General features: G+C 42.2%; 1 protein-coding gene across 8 annotated transcripts; it reads left to right on the top strand.

Annotated features, from left to right (window-relative positions):
* The first annotated feature begins 96 nt into the window (after nt 1-96).
* Nucleotides 97-17,629, top strand: khsrp (KH-type splicing regulatory protein). 8 transcript variants are annotated; one of them, XM_079812162.1, is made up of 19 exons: nt 97-302; nt 1,016-1,121; nt 1,213-1,266; nt 1,353-1,389; nt 1,793-1,851; nt 7,128-7,199; nt 7,349-7,406; nt 7,490-7,655; nt 8,805-8,903; nt 9,007-9,120; nt 9,476-9,496; nt 11,288-11,390; nt 11,469-11,590; nt 11,754-12,053; nt 12,131-12,240; nt 13,117-13,190; nt 13,479-13,679; nt 13,813-13,991; nt 16,737-17,629. In XM_079812162.1, exons 1-19 carry the CDS (start codon nt 198-200, stop codon nt 16,743-16,745), a joined length of 1,989 nt encoding a protein of 662 aa, XP_079668288.1. In that variant the 5' UTR covers nt 97-197; the 3' UTR covers nt 16,746-17,629. The 8 variants fall into 8 exon arrangements, with proteins under 8 accessions (XP_079668288.1, XP_079668289.1, XP_079668290.1 ...); XM_079812169.1 differs by having other exon boundaries at nt 123-302; nt 13,117-13,220; XM_079812166.1 differs by lacking the exon at nt 97-302 and adding an exon at nt 329-449.
* The last annotated feature ends 1,899 nt before the right edge of the window (nt 17,630-19,528 follow it).

The raw sequence follows: 19,528 nt of genomic DNA, 5'->3' as shown, positions 1-19,528 counted from the left end.
CCCGCCTCCAGCTGCTCTCTGATTGGCCAACGCAACCGCCACTCATTAAGAACGCCTATAGGAGAGCTTTTTCAGACATGCAGGCCTTTTGTCCCTCCCATGCGTTTGTCTCGCTTGTCTTCCCGCGTCTGCGCACCTCCGCCCGGCCTAGACCTCCCCGCCGTATCCCGCACACTTCACCCCTCCGCACGGACAGCATGTCTGAATACAGCTCGGTGCCGCCGCCCGGGCCCGGAGCGGCTCTAGGAGCCGGTGGACTCAAGAAAGACGCGTTCGCCGATGCGGTACAGCGCGCCCGACAGGTGAGTGATCCGCAGTGCGGGAGCGAGCGGGCCGCGTTTGTGGGTCAGCGCGCAGGGCCGCGCGCACATGAGCCGGCGTGCCCGACAATTATCTGTTAGCATGAGCCGCGAGCGCATGTAAATCCGGGCGATAACCGTATCCAGCAGGTCGTATTTCCCTTTACTAACGAATAACACGATTCACTAACAGTAGCTCATGGTAATGCTAACGTATTTTGATAAACAGCGTGGGACAGAATGACTAACCTATTCGCGTACCATCATGGTAACTTGCGTACACGATAGTCTTAGCAACTACCTTTTGTAAGTGTCCAAAACATCGTCTAAACGTCTTATTAACGTCGTGTTATCTATAAACACCATGTTGTTATTGTTTTTATACCCGTACATTGGTCGTACCATGGTATATATCCTAGCATCATGGTAGCATTTACTAAAAACATACAAAAAACAAGTTTTAATACTCAAAATCTGTTAATTAGTGTTGTATGACTATGATATGACATTGCAGTATTTATTTACCATGTTTTTTTTTTTTTAAACGTTGGTCTCCTATGTGTTTTAAAGAATACAATGGGAAAACCATAGTGTATGTCTAAAAAACAGTATTTAATAATAAATGTATAAAAACTAGATGTATAGTGCTCTTGGGTAGTGTGTTGACTTATTTGATGTGTGAATGTGGTCCTAACTTGTGTTTTTGTGTTCTCCAGATCGCAGCAAAGATCGGCGGAGACGTTACGGGGCCCCCCATGAGCAATAACGGCGGAGCCGAGAGTTATCCCTTCGCGGCACAGAAGCGATCGCTGGAGGACGGAGGTACGGAGGCAGTGAGGCGTGCTCTCAATCTGTCCGTCCCGCTCACACGAGTTTGTGTTTGTGATTTGTGTTCTTGTGTTTTCTCCCTCAGATCAGCCTGAGTGTAAGAAGATGGCGTCTGACAGGGACAACGCTGCAGCCTTGTGTACGAGCTCCTTTTACTTCACACACTCTCAAAGCAAATGCGTGTGTATTTTTAGAGCAATGATTTTATCCCTGTCTCATCCACAGCTATCGGAGCCCAGCTGGCTGCCCTTTCCCAGCAGAGGTAAGACCGTACTCTTATGCGCTCGAATCAGAGCTTAAAACTGATTGCAGAGCCTTTGTGGAGGCCGCAACTACTCAGACCTGTATATTTAGGCTGGTTTCGGGTTCCACTAACTCAATGTTTTCAGGGGTCTTGAGGCGGTCGTTTAAAAGCTGGACTATTTTTAGCATAAGATGGCGTCTTGTATACATAACGGACGGTGGGACACTTAAATTAGGCACATTCAGCCTCTGCACGTCAACTTTATAATCCGCTATGTATACAAGACGCCATGTTATGCTAAAAATAGTCCAACTTTTAAACGAGCACATAAATTAATGGCGCAGGTTTTATCCAGACTATAAGTTGCTAAGAATTGTCGTCTGGTGCTTTTCATGACTGTTTGTTGTTTGTCTTTCTGTAGCGTCCGTCCCTCGTCTCTCACAGAAGAGTACAGAGTCCCTGACGGCATGGTTGGACTCAGTAAGTTTGTTACCCATCATGCACTAGACTCTCTTAGGTGAATCGCAGTCAGGGTCATGTTTAATTACGTCTTTAGGTGTGTATGTATACACGCATGGGTTGGACAATGAAACTGGAACACCTGGTTTTAGACCACGATCTGTTAGTGTGGTGTAGGGCGTCCTTTTTCTGCCAATACTGTTCATCTGGATGACCGATACAAGTCCTTCAGTGGCCGGAGGGATTGAGCCATTCCTCTTCCAGATCAGTGGCCAGGTTGCGGTGGTGCTGTAGAGGAAACGTTTTCTGGCTCACTCCTCAAAAAAAAACCCCAATATTCTGGTGACTGAAAGCCATTCACTTTCATCAAACCATTGTGTCACAAGTCTAGCTGTGTGTATTGGTGAGTTATGCTGATACACAGCACCACCTTCAGGGTCCGAGGCGGAGCCGGGATGTTTTCATAGTGGGTGGCATTTCATTTCTACATAAAAATTAGTGAGTGTAAAGTACTGGAGTGTTTTAGTGCCTACTACACAACTGAAAACAATTAGGACTGTCAGGATTCCTTGAGTAACCAGACATGCAGGAAGTGGCTCATTGCACGGAAGACTGCACTATATAAACCATTAAAAAAACATATAGCATAGCGCCATTATTAACTCCCAATGGCTGCGATTCAATTGAATAAATATATGCCCTGTGGGTTTATCATAAATGTGCTTTATTTACATGCGTGTAGGTTACGCGGCTCCGTTTACAGTAAATTAACTTATCATTTACATGAGTGAAGCATCACAAACTCCATCTCTGCTTATGCTGTGGGTTTGGGTTGCTCATAACATTCATCTGGGGACGCAATGTCGTTTAATCAGATTTGTATGGTAAATAATTTATAAACCTAAACCAAAAAGTTCAAAATAAGAGTTTGCATGTTTTGATTTCCACATATATTTAGAAATTGCAACTAAGCATTTCTATCATGAAGTGGCTAATTATTAAAGATTAAGTACATTTTTTACAATATTAAACAAGGATTTGATCTGCTGTAAAGTAACAATCAGGTGTCTTATAAAGCGTTATGTACATTTAAGATGATTCTTTATTATATATTATGCATTTTAACGGTTGTTCCAGTTAAACCAATTTGTGGTGGCGGGTAGGCAGGGGCTGTGATTGGCACAAATATCGATTTCGATCTTGATTCAGTATCAATTCATATGTATACATCCTACTGTACATATAAGGTAAATTAAGTATTTTTAAACTTTTCTTGGGTTAAATTATATTTGCTTGCATTCATTAATATTCACTTGCCTGTGCTTGTATAAGTATCATTAAAAATATTAGGATGCAAGTTAACTTTTTAAAATTTCACATTTAAAGAAATCTAGTGTTTGATCATGTCTAAATATTTATTAAAATGCAAAACCTAAAAATTAGTAAGCAGTTATGATCTGCAATACTTTTTTGAGCAACCAGACTAGATGCATGTATATTTATTAGAGCCATACAAGCACCTAGTGGGTAAATCATGGCTTTACAAATGAAATGTATTTTTTCCAGCCACAAAATGATTGTAATTTGCCTCTTTGCATTGGAATTCTCTATTTTAACCTTGATTACTACACTAATTGTTATATAAATAATAAATTATTTTAAGTGGTCATTAATGTACCATAATTATTGCACAAATAGTAGGCCTATTTAGTACCAGAAGATATCCTCAAAATATTCAATAAATATTATTCTAAAATATAGAACATTTATTTAATTGAAATAGTTAAGGTGTATTTGACCACTAATGAGTATGAGTGACCAATTAGTAAGCAATAAGGGCTAAATGCAAGAATAACATTATTGTTGCATCTCCATCACGCGGCATAATAAAATGATCCTGTAAATATGGTTGACGTAAATTTTTGCTGCAAATACCTGTATAGTAAAACTGTATCCACTTTAGCCATTCAAATGCATTGACGTTGGGTTGTTTAGAAGCTCCGCGAACCACATGACCGCGTGCGCTGCCGGGAAATAAGAGCATGTCGCAACTGTTTTTCAACGCCTCTGGCTTTAACTGTTATGCCACATTAGTGCCAAAATGCTATTTATTGTTTGAATTTCATATTAAATTTTAAAAGCTTAGACTTTCATATCAAAAGCAGGTTTGGCGTGAGATTTAAATGTGGCGGCCAGTGTTGATTCTGTGGCACACCGCCACAAATTAGTCTCTGTGGGCAACGCTGTTCTATAAAACCATTGATTACTCGTTTGGATATTTAAACCAAATATTGACTTGTTATACATGCATTTAAGTTATTTGAGAAAAATATCAGATTACTCCATTACCAAAATCGTTAGTGACAGTTAAATACAATTTGTACTTGATTGTAATTGAGATGTACATTAATTAGATCAAGGACTGAGTGAATTTGACCATTTTTGTATTCCTCACCTGGCATATTAATGGAAAAGCTCACACTGCAGCTGCAGGAAGGGGTAACTTGCTCCGTCAGTTTGGCTCTGGTTCTTAAAACCCCCAAAAGCTTGTCCTCCGTTGTTGTATACTCATGAGACCTGCAGATGACTACAGAGTTTAGAAAGATTAGTCAGCCTTCATTGAATTTTACGTAACCAATGAACTCCTACAATTCAGTTACACTGTAAGGTCAGTTTCAAACACTTCCAACTAAAAAAGTAAACATTGAATGTTTAACTCGCCATTTATTTGTTAAAATGTATTGATTGCAAAAGTTCCATACCTAAATTGAACGCGGTACGAAGGGGAACATGTTCTCTTTTGTATCCTCATGTGCAAGAAAGTGAATAGGGAAGGGCAGAAGCTGGCAACACGCATGTCCGGATGTAAAACTAATTATTTTATTTATTTAAATTTAACTTGTAATTTGTATTGTATTGTTACCAAGTAACACACCATCTTATTTGCTAGTACAAATGCACAGCGCACATTAAATTTTTACATTAAATTACAGGTGTTTTACTTCAAATCGCAGATTTTACATCAATTTGTGCCTTATATTGTGATCTCCTAGCAGTAGGCTATATTTTTTTTAGACATGTTCTTAAATGCCACACATAATGAATGCATGCATGCACCGCTTTGATGCTGCTTTAATCGTCTCCGTATTTAATCCTTTTGTAATGACTCTCAATCTCGTGTATCTACTGTTGACTGATCTGCTGAAGCTCCATCGGCACCTTTACCTTTTCTGTGCTCGTTTGACTTGCGTCTGACATTGAGGTGCACGTCTGAAAAGTCTCCCACTTTTTGTGGTCGTAAAAGAGATAAGAAATGACTTTATTTAGGTATAGAGCCAAAGAGAAACTGCAATTGAGCAGGGTGGTCAAGCTTTGGGCAATGGTGGCCAAACCCCCTAGCTCCGCGCCTGTTCAGGGTCCAATGGTTGAAACATTAGATGAACGTGGTCCTCCAGAACGGTTCAGTAGTCCTTGGTAGTGAGACGCTCATCACAATGCCATGATATTGTAGCCCAAACCATCACTGATCCACCCCATGCTTCAGTCCGGGTGTTCAGCCTCTCTTGGGATTCTCCACAGCGAAACTCCCACGGATGTGGGACAGTGAAGGTGGACTCATTGGAGAACAATACATGTTTCATGTTCTCCACAGCCCAATATTTACACTGTTGGCATCAATGAAACTGACTTTTGACACTGGCATGAGTGACCAAAGGTTTGGCTAAAGCAGCATGACTGAATATTGACTCCAGATGAACAGTTTTGGTGGAAACGGGAGAGTCGAGGTGCACGTTTAATTCTGCAGTGGTTCTGTTTTTTGGATACAATCCGGGTTAATACCTGGTCATCATATTCAGACAGCTTCCTCTAGTTACTCCTGTTGGATGTGGTTCGTCCTTCATGGAGGTATGCCTGGAAAACCATAGCTCTCGATACACCTTAAAGACTTGCTGTCCTGCTCACAGATGAGCCAGCGAGACTCACACCAACAATTTGTCCACTTTTGAACTGTCTCCCATTATGTTGTGTGGATGGCAATATTTTATGTAGGTTTATTCAGGTTTATTGGGACATTTCCCCGGCCATCTCGATGGCAAAGTGTCCCAATCACCATGAATTAACCCTACAGCTGTGCTATTGCTCTGCTGGCGGAATGAAGTCCGTGAGGATTGGCCGGCAGGCTGCGCATATATAGGAGTGAGACCTCCAACAATATATTGGCCAGTGTTTCAGTTTCATTGTTCAACCCCTATATATGCATATGCAGTATTTATGATTGTCACACAGTTGAAAAGAGTTCAGAAATTGTTTAGAATATGGAATCATTATTATATACAACGTAGTATTTTATTTATAATAGTACTTGTTATACTGAAAATGTGTATTTCTCGATATATTAAGGGTGCTCTGATCAGGATTTTTGGGGCCGATCACTGAAACGTATAGCCTATTCTTAAAAACAGTGCATTTTAAGTAGAAAAAAGGAAGATGTGAGATTTTACAACTTTATTTATTGGCAGCAACATATTCCCTCTCACAAAGGTGATAAGTATAGCATTCCTAGGAGAAAAATTTCCAATACGTACTTATCAACAAAGTTATCCAATCTAAAACCACTTTATCCTGTTTATTAAATATAGAATAATCCTTCTATATCTACTAAAGAGCAGTGGGTGATATTTCTCCTCATCTTTTGTTTTTTGATTAACATTAATGAAACCAGCCGGTTTATTGGGCTTCTGTCGCTTTAAGACAATGCACAGATCCAATATACTGTTACACATGCAACTTATTTCCTAAATGTTCACTTGAGGCATAACCGACAGGGTTAAATACATACAGAAATATGCATCCGCTCGCTTGAACGGTTTTGTTGCAAACCCGAAGCTCAAAGTTAACTTTGCTTGTCCCTGTTTCACTACATCTCGGAGCACACACACACAGAAAGCCGCAGCAGGTTTAATACCTTTTTATCTAACACAACAGTATTTTAGAGTAATCACTGATCTAGATGATTTGGATGTGAAGTTTGGGCTTTTGCACCACTTTGAAGGAAAGAAATGCACTAAAATCTCCTTTATGGAGTCCACAGATCAAACTACATAAAGCGGTTATCGGCCGATACCGATCTGAGCACCCTTAGTATGTCTATAAAGTATTTGCAATTGTTTATTATATTGTTATAATGTGTATTTGAGGTCTGAATGTTTTTAGTGTACATTTCTTTTAATTTTATGATTTTTACAGTTTTCTTTTTTTCAACGCGGTCAGTAAATGATGTGTGTGTCTGTTTGTAGTCATTGGTCGCGGTGGAGAGCAGATCAATAAGATCCAGCAGGAGTCTGGCTGTAAAGTTCAGATTGCTCCAGGCGAGTCAAACACGGGTTCAAAGGAGTCAAGCGGACACATCTGTTCTACCTCTGTTCACTTCTTCTTTCCTTTCCTTTCTTGTTTTTCCTGATATCTGTTGTGTGAATGTACGAGACGTGACGGAGGCTGTTGGTGTTTTGTCTTTTAGACAGCGGTGGTCTTCCAGAGAGGAGCGTGTCTCTCACCGGAGGCCCTGAAGCCATACAGTACGTTTGGGCTCCTTCACATTCCTCCAACCGCAGTGTGAATGTGTTCGGTGGGGTTTTGACCTTTTCACCTCTCCATGCAGGAAGGCCAAAATGCTATTGGATGACATCGTCTCTCGGGGGCGCGGAACTCCGCCCTCCTTCCATGAGTCGACCAATGGGAATGGCAACATGCAGGAGATGATCATTCCGGCAGGGAAAGCCGGTCTCATCATCGGCAAAGGAGGAGAGACCATCAAACAGCTGCAGGTAGAGCTCGAGCTCGTCTGTCTGTACGCAGACACTTTAATCTAGAGGTTACTCTAATGAACACACTATAGGGATTTACAGGGTTCGTTCACCCGTAAGTGAAAATTCTGACATCTACTCGCCCTCATGTCATTCCAAATCCATAAGACTTCTGTTCATCCTGGGAAAATTAAGATATTAATGAAATCTGAGAATTTCTGTGCCTCCATTTTATTCACCCAAAATTCGAATGCTTCAATCTTCATAAAACGAGAAATCCATATGAATCGAGTGGTTTAATCCAGACTTATGCACTCAATTGAGGGATGCAATTATCTGCTAAAAAATAATTATATGGAAACGCATTTACTTAATAAATCCCTCAATCTAGCAACAAATGTGCCTCCACAGAGGCTGTGATTTGGATAACTGGACTAACCAGTGGACCAATGGCCTCTCAGATGTTGGTTTGATCGTTCTGAAACGCCGGAGCCAAAGTCTGAATCTGAAATCGCCCCCTATACCCTTAAATAGGGCATTATTTAAGGGGACAGCCATTTGTAGTGGTTTCCGAAACCATAGTGGACGTTATTGAGTGCACTCATTCAATCCCACAATGCACCGCAATAATGAGTGTACAACCGATGTACATACAGTGGCTGTCCAAATTCACTCACTCGTTTTCATTCACTCCTTCAAGTGGACTAGTAGTAGGGAATAGTGATTGAGGGTTTAGGGGTCGATTTCAGATTTGGCCAAAGTCTGTCATTAGAATGATTTGGTTTAATTCTTTCCAGAAGCGCCTCACACCATTGTTCACTAACACGAGCGCAAGAGAACATGACAGCGTTTGTGGTTTCATCTTAGACACTCATTTATGATGAAGGAAAGAGCCACAGTTTCTTCACCGATTGCAGAAACGTCCAAATTTCTCAGGAAGTGACGAGTTTGTTCTCCTGAACACGGGCTGAAAATGCTGCTTTACTCGCAAATATTTCATGCCATATTCCATAGCTAGTGTCATTGTACATTTTATGCAAGCAATTTTTCATATTAAAGAGGGTCGTGTAAGCGTTTTTACAGGCTCCTTTCCATAAAATCAGTTTTTAGACTCTTTATTCCTTTAAATACATCACATCCTCTACTAGTGTTAACATGTTTGTGTTTCAGGAGCGTGCTGGTGTGAAGATGATCTTGATTCAGGACGCTTCTCAGGGGCCGAACATGGACAAACCACTGCGCATCATTGGAGATCCTTACAAAGTCCAGGTGTGGCCGCTCTCTCCTCTCACCGGTTCCTGTTGGGGCTTTTCATCTGTTGTGCCTGTTAGATTTTGATGCTCAGGCTTGTCTCTGTCATTTGTTTCTCTAGCAAGCGCGTGAAATGGTGCAGGAGATTCTGCGCGAGCGCGATCATCCTGGCTTCGACAGAAACGAGTACGGCTCTCGAATGGGTGGAGGCGGTGGTGGAGGAGGAGGAATGGAGGTGTGTTTTGATTCAGTAGTTAAATTATGTGCATTTAGATGTCAAACAAGCTGCAGTGTGACGGCTAGGGATGGGTATCATTAAGGTTTAATGGGATTGCTGCTCTTACCGATACTGCTTATCGATCGGTACTTTAGATTTTTTATATGATTACATTTCAAAATATAAAGCAATGTTAATGAAGATCTATAGCAATAGAAACAGCAATGGGAATTAAAATCTGTTTGTAAATGCAGAAGTGTCAGGCATTTGTGTTTTATATACATTAGATAGAACACGATACAAACACGTGGTCAACAAAATAAAGTATACAATAAAACACATACAAATGCAATAATCAGTGCTTTAATTTCAGGAAAATCAACACACTGTTCAGGTAAGTGATATGGCCTACAAAAGAAATCTAATAAAGTAATCAAATGTTAAATGTCACTGCATAGTTTATCATGGATAGATTAATGCTTATTGTAGCTAAAGTTATTCATTCAAGAGCTGTGATTTTCTGTTTGCCTTTTGTTTGATTCACATTAATTGCGCAATCGTCAGTTTATTAGACCGAGTGCCGATCTAATACACCTTTTTTTTCTTTTCATTTAAGACAAATGTTTGTCAAACTCCAAACCGGTCATTTTGACATTTTTGTGTGCATTTGATCATTTAGATCAGGGGTGTCCAATCCTGCTCCTGGAGGGCCACTGTCCTGCAAAGTTTAGCTCCAACCCAAATTAAACGCACCTGAACCCGCTAATCAAGGTCTTGTTAGGGATAGAAGCTTATAGGCAGGTGTGTTGAGGCAAGTTGGAGCTGAACTCTGCAGGACAGCGGCCCTCCAGGACCGAGTTTGGTCACCCTTGGTTTAACCGCACACAGGAAGCTCAAAGTGGCTTTGATTTGCCACTAGTTGCGGTCCGTTTCGGAGCGCACATCTCTCTTGCGCGTCGCTTTTGTGCTTTTAATAGCTATTTTTATCAAATGCGCCCCGCACTACTGATGCAGTTTAGCATCAGAGACTGCATTTTAAGTCAATCTCCGATTTTTGCGGATTCTGATGTTAAGTTTGGATTTTTTTAGATGCGGCTAGTCTTTATTAGTTTCACCTCAAATATCTTTTTCTAATCCTTTTTAAGCCAAAATCGGATTATCACAGGCCTAAAGTGTACCCAGAAGTTTAGTTCTCTCCATCACCACTATTTCCCCTTTTCCACCAGAATGAACCGGGTGCTAGTTCAGAGCCAGTGTTAGTGCCGGTTCAGAGTTGGTTCGACTGACGAGCCATCTAAGAACCAGTTTGCCTTTCCACATGCTAGAGAGCCACCACAGAGCCAGGTCTTACGTCACTGTATACGTCTCATCTTTCTCAGCAATGCTAGCGAGGCAGCGGGAAACACACACCAGGCTCGAGATGCATTGGCGCAGCGCAGACCTATCAGCGTATGATATCAAAATACCGCAAGAGTGATTCAAAAGCATAAGGAGTCGTATGCTCTCGTACTTTGATATATGGCGATCGATCTGCACTGACGCATCTCGAACAATCCTTCCATCATCAATAGTGAACATTGCGTTACTATTGAGGCTCATGGCTTTATGATCCTACATCGGGATCAAAACACAGCGAATCCAATGCATTCTTGCAGCTCGCCGTAATTTGTATACATTTATGCATGTTTGTATAGAGGGAGATTACAATCGAGCCGCTATTAGCTAGTATTTAAAAAATGGCGGTCACAAGTTTGTGTTCGTCTTGATGGTCACGGTAACCCCACGTCCTGACGCAAGCGGTTCTTCTAGACGGCAGTTTTAGTGCTACTTAAGAACCACTTTTCCTGGTTCAGAGCTGGTGCTTTGGGTGTGGACAGACAGAACCGATTTGAAGCTAGGCTCTGGCTCTGCACCAGCACTGCCTTGGTGGAAAAGGGGTATAATTAAAGAAGGGGCTGTCGTGTTGAGCGCTGTAGCTCCGCGTGAGATCTCTCTGCTAGATAGCGAATAGCATATGCCTCAGACAAATGGCTTAATATTATCACATAGAACCGGCTTATATAGCAAAAATAGTAACGTCGGAGCTTCTCGATACAGCGGCCGTTCATAATTGAGTCCCGGGGCCCGTTTAATACCGGGTTTCGGTACCCATCCCTAGTGACGGCGTCTCATTCTGATTGGACAGGTGCCCGTTCCACGTCACTCTGTGGGCGTTGTGATTGGCCGAAGCGGAGAGATGATCAAGAAGATTCAGAACGATGCCGGTGTCAGGATACAGTTTAAACCAGGTTTGTTCGGACACTCTTCTTGACTCGCTCGGTGTTTTGTAATATTGTGGTGTTTAACTGTTTCTCTCGTCTCTGTAGATGACGGAACTGGTCCAGATAAGATCGCTCACGTAATGGGTCCTCCTGACCGCTGCGAACACGCTGCCAGCATCATCAACGAGCTCCTGCAGAGCATCAGAGTACGAGAGGAAGGAGGAGGGGTCAGTGATCAACAGCACTTCATATCTAGAAGAATTTCCATTGGCAGGGCCTTATTTTTTCAGTTTAATATTGGGTTCCATTTTAATGAATGAATTAGACACGCTTTTGATTTATTTAATGTATCAAGATTATTAAATTTAGCCGGTTGAACTGTTGTCTCAGGGTCCGCCCGGTCCTCCTGGCACAGGCATGCCCCCGGGTGGGCGTGGCAGGGGGCGTGGTCCAGGCAACTGGGGCCCGCCTGGCGGCGAGATGACCTTTTCAATCCCCGCCCACAAATGCGGTCTAGTGATCGGCAGAGGCGGTGAGAACGTAAAGGCGATCAACCAGCAGACCGGCGCCTTCGTGGAGATCTCACGCCAGCCGCCGCCCAACGGCGACCCCAACTTCAAACTGTTTACCATCCGGGGCTCACCTCAGCAGATCGACCACGCCAAACAGCTGATCGAAGACAAGATCGAGGTATGATGATAACCGCCTTTGTGCTTTCAACTTAACTGGTGTTTGGCTGGTTTTCACTGGTTTGCTTCTCTTCATAGGGTCCCCTGTGCCCTGTTGGTCCCGGACCGGGTGGGCCAGGCCCCGCTGGACCCATGGGCCCCTACAACCCAAACCCGTACCAGCCCGGACCCCCTGGTGGACCGCAACAGTGAGTACTGCCTTAATGGGTTAGTTCACCCAAAAATGAAAATTCTGTCATTAATTCCTCACCCTCATGTCGTTGGACACCCGTCAGACCTCCGTTCATCTTCAGAACACAAATGAAGATATTTTAGTGTAAATCTGATGCTCTGAAAGGCCTCCATTGGCTCAATGCACGGTTCACTCTCAAGACCCTTAAAAGGCACTAAAGACGTCGTTACAAAGTCCATCTCACTACAGTGGTTCTACAATAACTTTATGAAGCGACGAGAATAGTTTTTGTGCGCAAAACCCTAAATAACGACTTGTATAGTGATGACGATTTCAAAACATGGCCTCATGAAGCTTCGAAGCGTTATGAATCAGTGAGTCGATTCAGCGGTTTGAATCGCCAAATTTCAGCAGTTTGGCGGTTTGACACGCGATCCGAATCATGAATCGACTCACTGATTCATAACGCTTCGAAGCTTCATGAGGCCATGTTTTGAAATCGTCATCACTATACAAGTCGTTATTTAGGGTTTTGCGCACAAAAACTATTCTCGTCGCTTCATAAAGTTATTGTAGAACCACTGTAGTGAGATGGACTTTGTAACGACGTCTTTAGTGCCTTTTAAGGGTCTTGAGAGTGAACCGTGCATTGAGCCAATGGAGGCCTTTCAGAGCATCAGATTTACACTAAAATATCTTCATTTGTGTTCTGAAGATGAACGGAGGTCTGACGGGTGTCCAACGACATGAGGGTGAGGAATTAATGACAGAATTTTCATTTTTGGGTGAACTAACCCTTTAATGGCACTTAAGCTTCAGGGAAAGGGTTAATATTTAATTTGGCAGGTTTTGTTTGCACATTTTGAAGGCCGCTCTCTCTCTGTCTCTCCAGCGGTGGTCCTCCTGGAGGCCAGTATCCTCAGGGTTGGGGAAACGCATACCAGCAGTGGCAGCCGCACGATCCCAGTGAGTCCTTCTGTACTGATGCTGTCACTGGTAGGATTATAGACTTGATAACCACACGAGTTCCTTACAGCTCTGTTCATCACATGCATCCTATAATCATGCGTTCTTGAAATCAGTGATTCTACTCTTAAATGTTTATTTGTTGAACTGCTTTACTGCTCTCATTTATTATACAATTTTATTTAAGCGTATACACTGCTGTTCATATGTTTGGGGTTGGTGAGATGTGTTCCTGAGGCGGTTTGTTTTGGAATATCTGAAGTATGAACTGAACTTTCTCTCGTTCAGGTAAAGCGGCAGCAGATCCTAACGCTGCGTGGGCGGCGTATTACGCACAGTACTACCAGCAGCCTGGAGGGGGCGCTATGCCGGGACAGACGCCTGCGGCCCAGCCAGCCGCCGCAGCTCCCACTGACCAGAGTCAAGCTGCTCCAGGCACTGCCCAGCCCGACTACACCAAGGCCTGGGAGGAGTACTACAAAAAGATGGGTAAGAGATATTTACTAAATCTTTCAATAAATGATGCATTTGGTGGAAGTGACACTAGCTCACCCTAGTTATTCAGGGCTTTAAGAGCCTCATTCCGGTCCAGTGTTTCTGATCTCTTGTGTTTGTGCCCCAGCCGCCGCAGGAGGAGGCGCTGCACCCGCTGCAGGAGCCGCTCAAGCCGCAGGAGCCGCAGCGGCGGGACAGACGGACTACAGCGCCGCATGGGCTGAGTACTACAGACAGCAGGCTGCTTATTACGGACAGACGGGACAGGCCCCCGGACAGCCCGGTGCAACACCGCAGGGCCAGCAGGTACCATCAGTGATCTCTTTACTCAGACGAAACGCTTTTTCTGATTGAAAACACCGGCTAAATGGCCATTGTTGGCAAATGGATCTTATTTCAAATTCATGTTAAAGGGATAGTTCACCCAAAAATAAAATTAACTCCCCCTCAAGCCATCCTAGTATGACTTCTTTTAGCCAAACATAAACTCAGGCTCTATTCAATGCCATTACAAAACGGGGAAAAGCCAGATAGATAATGATTAAGCTCCAAAAAGCACTTCCGTCCACAGGGCTCCAGACTGCGACCAAATGGCAAATGAAAGCGAAACTGCGCTACTTATTTGAGCTCCCGGTGCGGTTCTAGACCGCACGGCATCAGCCCGCGAGTAAACCTTGTCTGAGCTCATCTCAATCATGTGACACTGTTTCTACACAGCGCTGGGAGATCCAGTGAGCCTTTGAATTTGCTGCAGAATTAATATCACTGCTGCGAGAACTAGTGAGAAGTGTTCAAGTTCAGCACAATTCTCTGTAATGAGACGCAGATGTCAGATCATAAAGCTTTCACGTGGATATCAGGAGAAACATTATGCCATGAACAAACAAGTTATGGAAGGCAGGGTTCGTACAACCTTTTTGAAATTGAAGCAACTTTTATTTAAGACATGAGATGACCACTATAACCAGTAGATGGCGGCAGAGGAGCACTCATTGAGTTATTAGTAGGGGTGTGACGATTCGTTTTAACAACGATTCATGTTCCGATTTTAGGTTGTCGATACAGTAACTTTTAAGCCAAAAATTCGACCAGTGTGACTGAAATAAATACCTGGATACTGGTCAGTGCAGGTGAAGTTTCCTAGATTCCTGTTTCTTGTAAGGGAATCAGGTATAAATTAATTATGGATATAAACAAACAAGTAAACAAGTCAAACAACATCAGTGCGACTGCTCTCAAACGTTAGTCTGGAGCCCTGATCCGTCATAAACATACTCCACATGGCTCCAGGGGTTATAAAGGCTTTCTGAAGCGAAGCCATAGGTTTGTGTGAGAAATATTCATATACAGGGCTCCTACGGGGTTTGGAAAAGTATGGAATTTGATTTGAGTAATTTCCAGGTCTGGAAAAGTATGGAAAAAATAAATCAGAGTATGGAAAAATATTTATGTTTCCAGACTATTGTCCCTATTTCATTTTCTAAATATAAAATTAAGAATTTCTAAATATATATTATACATATATACACTGTTTTTTTTCAATGAATGAAAAACTTGTAGCCTAGCTATGGCAGTTAAAGTCAGACCTGTGTGTTTCTTCCTCTTCTCAGTTCAACAGTGGTTAACACTGCACTTTGTAGTTTGAGAAAGCAAGTTGGGTTTGAGGATAAAACAGAGTCGATGGTGGAGTTCTTAAAGGAATAGGACACCCAAAATGAATATTTGTCATTTATTCACCCCCATGTTTTTCAAAACTATACGACTTTATTATATTAACATTTTTAATATTTTAAATCTGAGAGATTTCAGTCCCTTTATTAAAGGACTAGTTCACCCCAAAATAAAAATGTCCTAATCATTTACTCACCTCTATGCCATCCAAGATATCCATGACTTACTTTCTTCAGTGAAAGATAAATTAAGTTTTTGAGCAACCAACTGAGTTAGTGCCATTTTGGATGGCATTGGAGTGAGTAAATGATTAGGACATTTTCATTTTGAGGTGAACTAATCCTTTAAATATCTTCATGTGTCCAAGATTTCCAAGATTAACAAAAGTCTTATTAGCTTAGAATGACATGAGGGTAAGTAAATAATAATAGATATAATTATAATTTTTGGGTAAATTAATAACCTTTAAAAAAATTGACTGATTTAGCATTTTGATCGTTAAGGTCACAAAAGGCACAATTTTAATATAGGATTTCTAAATATTAGATAGCCTACATAGAGGATTTGACTCCGAGTGTAACAGACTTGTCGGCGCCGATAGCATTGTGGGTAAGTGCGTCGCCATGTAGTGCTGTTGTGCTTCTGGAGACCCGAGTTCGAGTCCTGCCTCATGGACTTTTCCCAATCCCGCCCCCTTATCTCCCCCTCCTTACTTCCTGTCTAGCTACTTTCCTATCCTAATAAAAGGCAAAAACGCCAATACTAAATCTTTAGACTGTAACACTTGTTAGCAGTTGAATTTGAAAACAATTTATCAGAACAAGTTAAATATGGTCGGAAAAATCTGTAGGAAGTCTGGAAATTCGAGTCTGGAAAAGTATGGAATTTTTAAATGAAAATTGTGTATAATCACTGGCTTCCAGCAATGGCCGTACACTCACGAGAGTCGGGTGACCTCTGACCTGACGCGCTGCGCTGTGAAGTCTAGTTTAAGTTGATTAATGATGCAGCAAGTCGTTGAATTTAACAAGATTTCCAGTCTTCAGTATCAACTCGTATTTTAGAATCAGTTGATTTGAAAAGACAATTTGAATTTGACAATGTATTATATACATTTTTAAAAATTATTTAATATTCTATAAATATAAAAAGTAATGAAAGGTATGCATTTAATTCTATAGAAGGCTTGTATATAAACATTTTAATATAATATAATAAAATGATAGAATATTCAAAGTAATTGTATGAATAAACTATTGTATGTTAAATGAGTGTGATTGTACTCTATCTAGTGTGTGTTTAAGCTCAGTCATGGTTTGAAACGCTGTCCAGGGAGTGTGTGTGTGCAGTGATCTGACCGCGCTGTCCGTCTCTCTCCAGGCGCAGTGAAGAGACTGATGCGGAGCTCTCATCCGTCCGGGTCCTTCCCTCCATCCTCCCGCTCTCCTCTCAGAAAAGGACTTTACTCTTCCTGTTTTCCCCCTCTTCCTGTGTCCAGCAGAAAGCTGTGTGACTCTCCTCTGAAGCCGGATCTCTGTTTGACCACATACAGGCTTCTGCAAACACTCTATTTTTTTTCTCTCTCCCCCTCCTGATCTTTGCTGGATCCACAAACGCTGTGTCTGATGGACTAAACTCAAACTCTGCCTTCCCATCCTCAAACTCTTCCTCTTCCTCTTCCTTGCGTCAGTGTGACTCATCGCCAGGGAAACACAAGGGAATGCTTCTTCTGCTAACTTCCTCACATGAGCGTGCACTTCCTGTTTTGCATTAATTTTCTTTAATTTTAAAAGTCTTTTGAGGAAACTGGTCCATTTAGAGGAGATCTTCAGGTGTTAATAACTACTGTTTTGAACTCAATGAGTAACCATGTCTTTTTTTTAAATGCATTTGTTTTGCTTTTAGTCCTTTTAATTTGATTTTGAGCTGGAACATTCCCATTGTTTAACGTGTTCACTTTTTTTTTCTCTATTCATTCAGTGAGGGTTTTTTTTTTTAATGTGATTTATTTTTTTCCTGTGATATCAAATGACGTGTGTATGGGTGTCATGTGCGTCTGCTCATGTCCGTGTGTATGCGAGTGTGTTCTGGTACTGACACTCATGCAGTGAGTGTTGCTCCTCACTCTGTGAAATGAGGGTTTCTTTTTTTTTTCTTTTCCCACCCCAAGTTATTGGAAGTCATGATGTTATAAATATATAAATTGTATGCTTTTTTTTACTGCTTGTTTTTAAAAACTACAAAATAAACATTACAAAATCCTCATCTGATCACATGACCGCTGTTCAGTCTGGGTTAGTTTCATGTACCATTACTGTCAAAAACTGAGTCGACCAAACTTCACAATTTAAATTAAATTTGCATGTTTCTGCATTTCTGTGCATGAGTGTTAAAACCGTTAGAGGCTACGTCATTGAAACTACTTAATTTCTAACCAAACTATTAAAAGGACAATTCACACAAAAATAAATCTGTCATTAATTGCGCATCCTCATGTTTCAGTTTGTTCATCCTTTTTGATGACCTCAGATTTCTGTCCCTCCATTTGACGGCTACGCAACTGCCACTTTCAAGCCACAGAAAGGTGGCAAGACGATCATTAAAGTAATTAATAACATTGAGGTTAAACCACGAGTCACATGAAGCGACATGAGTTTTTTTTTTTTTTTTTACTTTATTTACAAAATATTGATCCCTGAGGGCCGTTCACGCAACCGGCTCTCCATCTCTTGTGTTCTGAAGGTGAGCAAGTCTTACAGGTTTGGAACCACATGAGGGTGAATAAAGACACCATTTTGGGTGAATTCTTATACTGGACTGCAGGAGGGACTTCAGAATATCAGCGAGTGAGTTTCTTTGTCACGCATTATTTTTTTTGTGTGACTGCATTTGTGTAGATGTTTAACCGAAAACCGTTCATGACGACATGTATCAAAATACACAGATCCTAATATTGTGTTGGTCCCCCCTTTTGCTGCCAAAACAGCCCTGAGCTGTTGAGGCCTGAAGGTGTGCTGTGGTAACTGGCACCAAGATGTTAGCAGCAGATCCTTTAAGTCCTGTAGGTTGTGAGGTGGGGCCTCCATGGATTGAGCTTGGTATTCCCAAGCATCTGTGGGATGTGCTGAACAAACGTTTCCATGACCGGGTCTACATGGTCTCAACAATGCTTAGGTAGGTGATGCGTGTCAAAGTAACATCCACATGGATGGAGGACCCAAGGTTTCCCAGCAGAACATTGCCCAAAGCATCACTGCCTCCGCCGGCACGCCTTCTTCCCTTAGTGCACCTGGTGCCATGTGTTCCCCAGGTAAGACACACACACACACACCCGGCCATCCACGAGATGTAAAAGAAAACATGATTCCTCAGAGCAGGCCGCCTTCTTCCATTGCTCCGTGGTCCAGTTCTGATGCTCACGTGCCACTGTTGGTGCTTTCGGCGGAGGTCAGGGGTCAGCATGGGCACCCCGACTGGTCTGCGGCTGTGCCGCCCCACACACAACAAACTGAGATGCTCTGTGTATTCTGACACCTTTCTATCAGAACCAGCATTAACTTCTTGAGCAATTTGAGCTCCAGTAGCTCATCTGTTTGATCGGCCTTCGCTCCACACGTGCATCAATGAGCCTCGGCCGCCCATGAGCCTGTCGCCGGTTCTCCACTGTTCCTCCTTGAGCACTTTTGATAGAGACTGACCACTGCAGACCGGGAACAGCCCACAAGAGCTGCAGTTCTGGAGATGCTCTGACCCAGTCGTCTAGCCGTCACAATCTGGCCCTTGTCAAACTCACTCAAATCCTTACGCTTGCCCATTTTTCCTGCTTCTAACACATCAACTCTGAGGACAAAATGTTCACTTGCTGCCTAATATATCCCACCCACTAACAGGAGATGAAGAGATCATCAGTGTTATTCACTTCACCGGTCATAATGTTATGCCTGAATGGTGTGTATACCAACTTCTCAAATATCTCAGATACAGTAAATATCCCAGGTTTATGCCAAATCATGAATCTGGGATGCTTCCCAAAAACGCTGTAAGAACACGAGCCAGGAGCGATAGTTAGTTTTCCAGCACTTGTTCAGCTGTAATGTGTAAGAGTTCATTACAAGAACGATAATTATATAATCCTGCACACCAAAGAACGATAGAGCAGTTTTGACATCTGC

The sequence above is a fragment of the Gobio gobio genome, assembly GCF_949357685.1.
Source record: "Gobio gobio genome assembly, chromosome: 3".
NCBI classification, from domain to species: domain Eukaryota; kingdom Metazoa; phylum Chordata; class Actinopteri; order Cypriniformes; family Gobionidae; genus Gobio; species Gobio gobio.
Note: the sequence above shows the minus strand (reverse complement) of the source record. Positions and strands in the feature narration are given on the sequence as shown.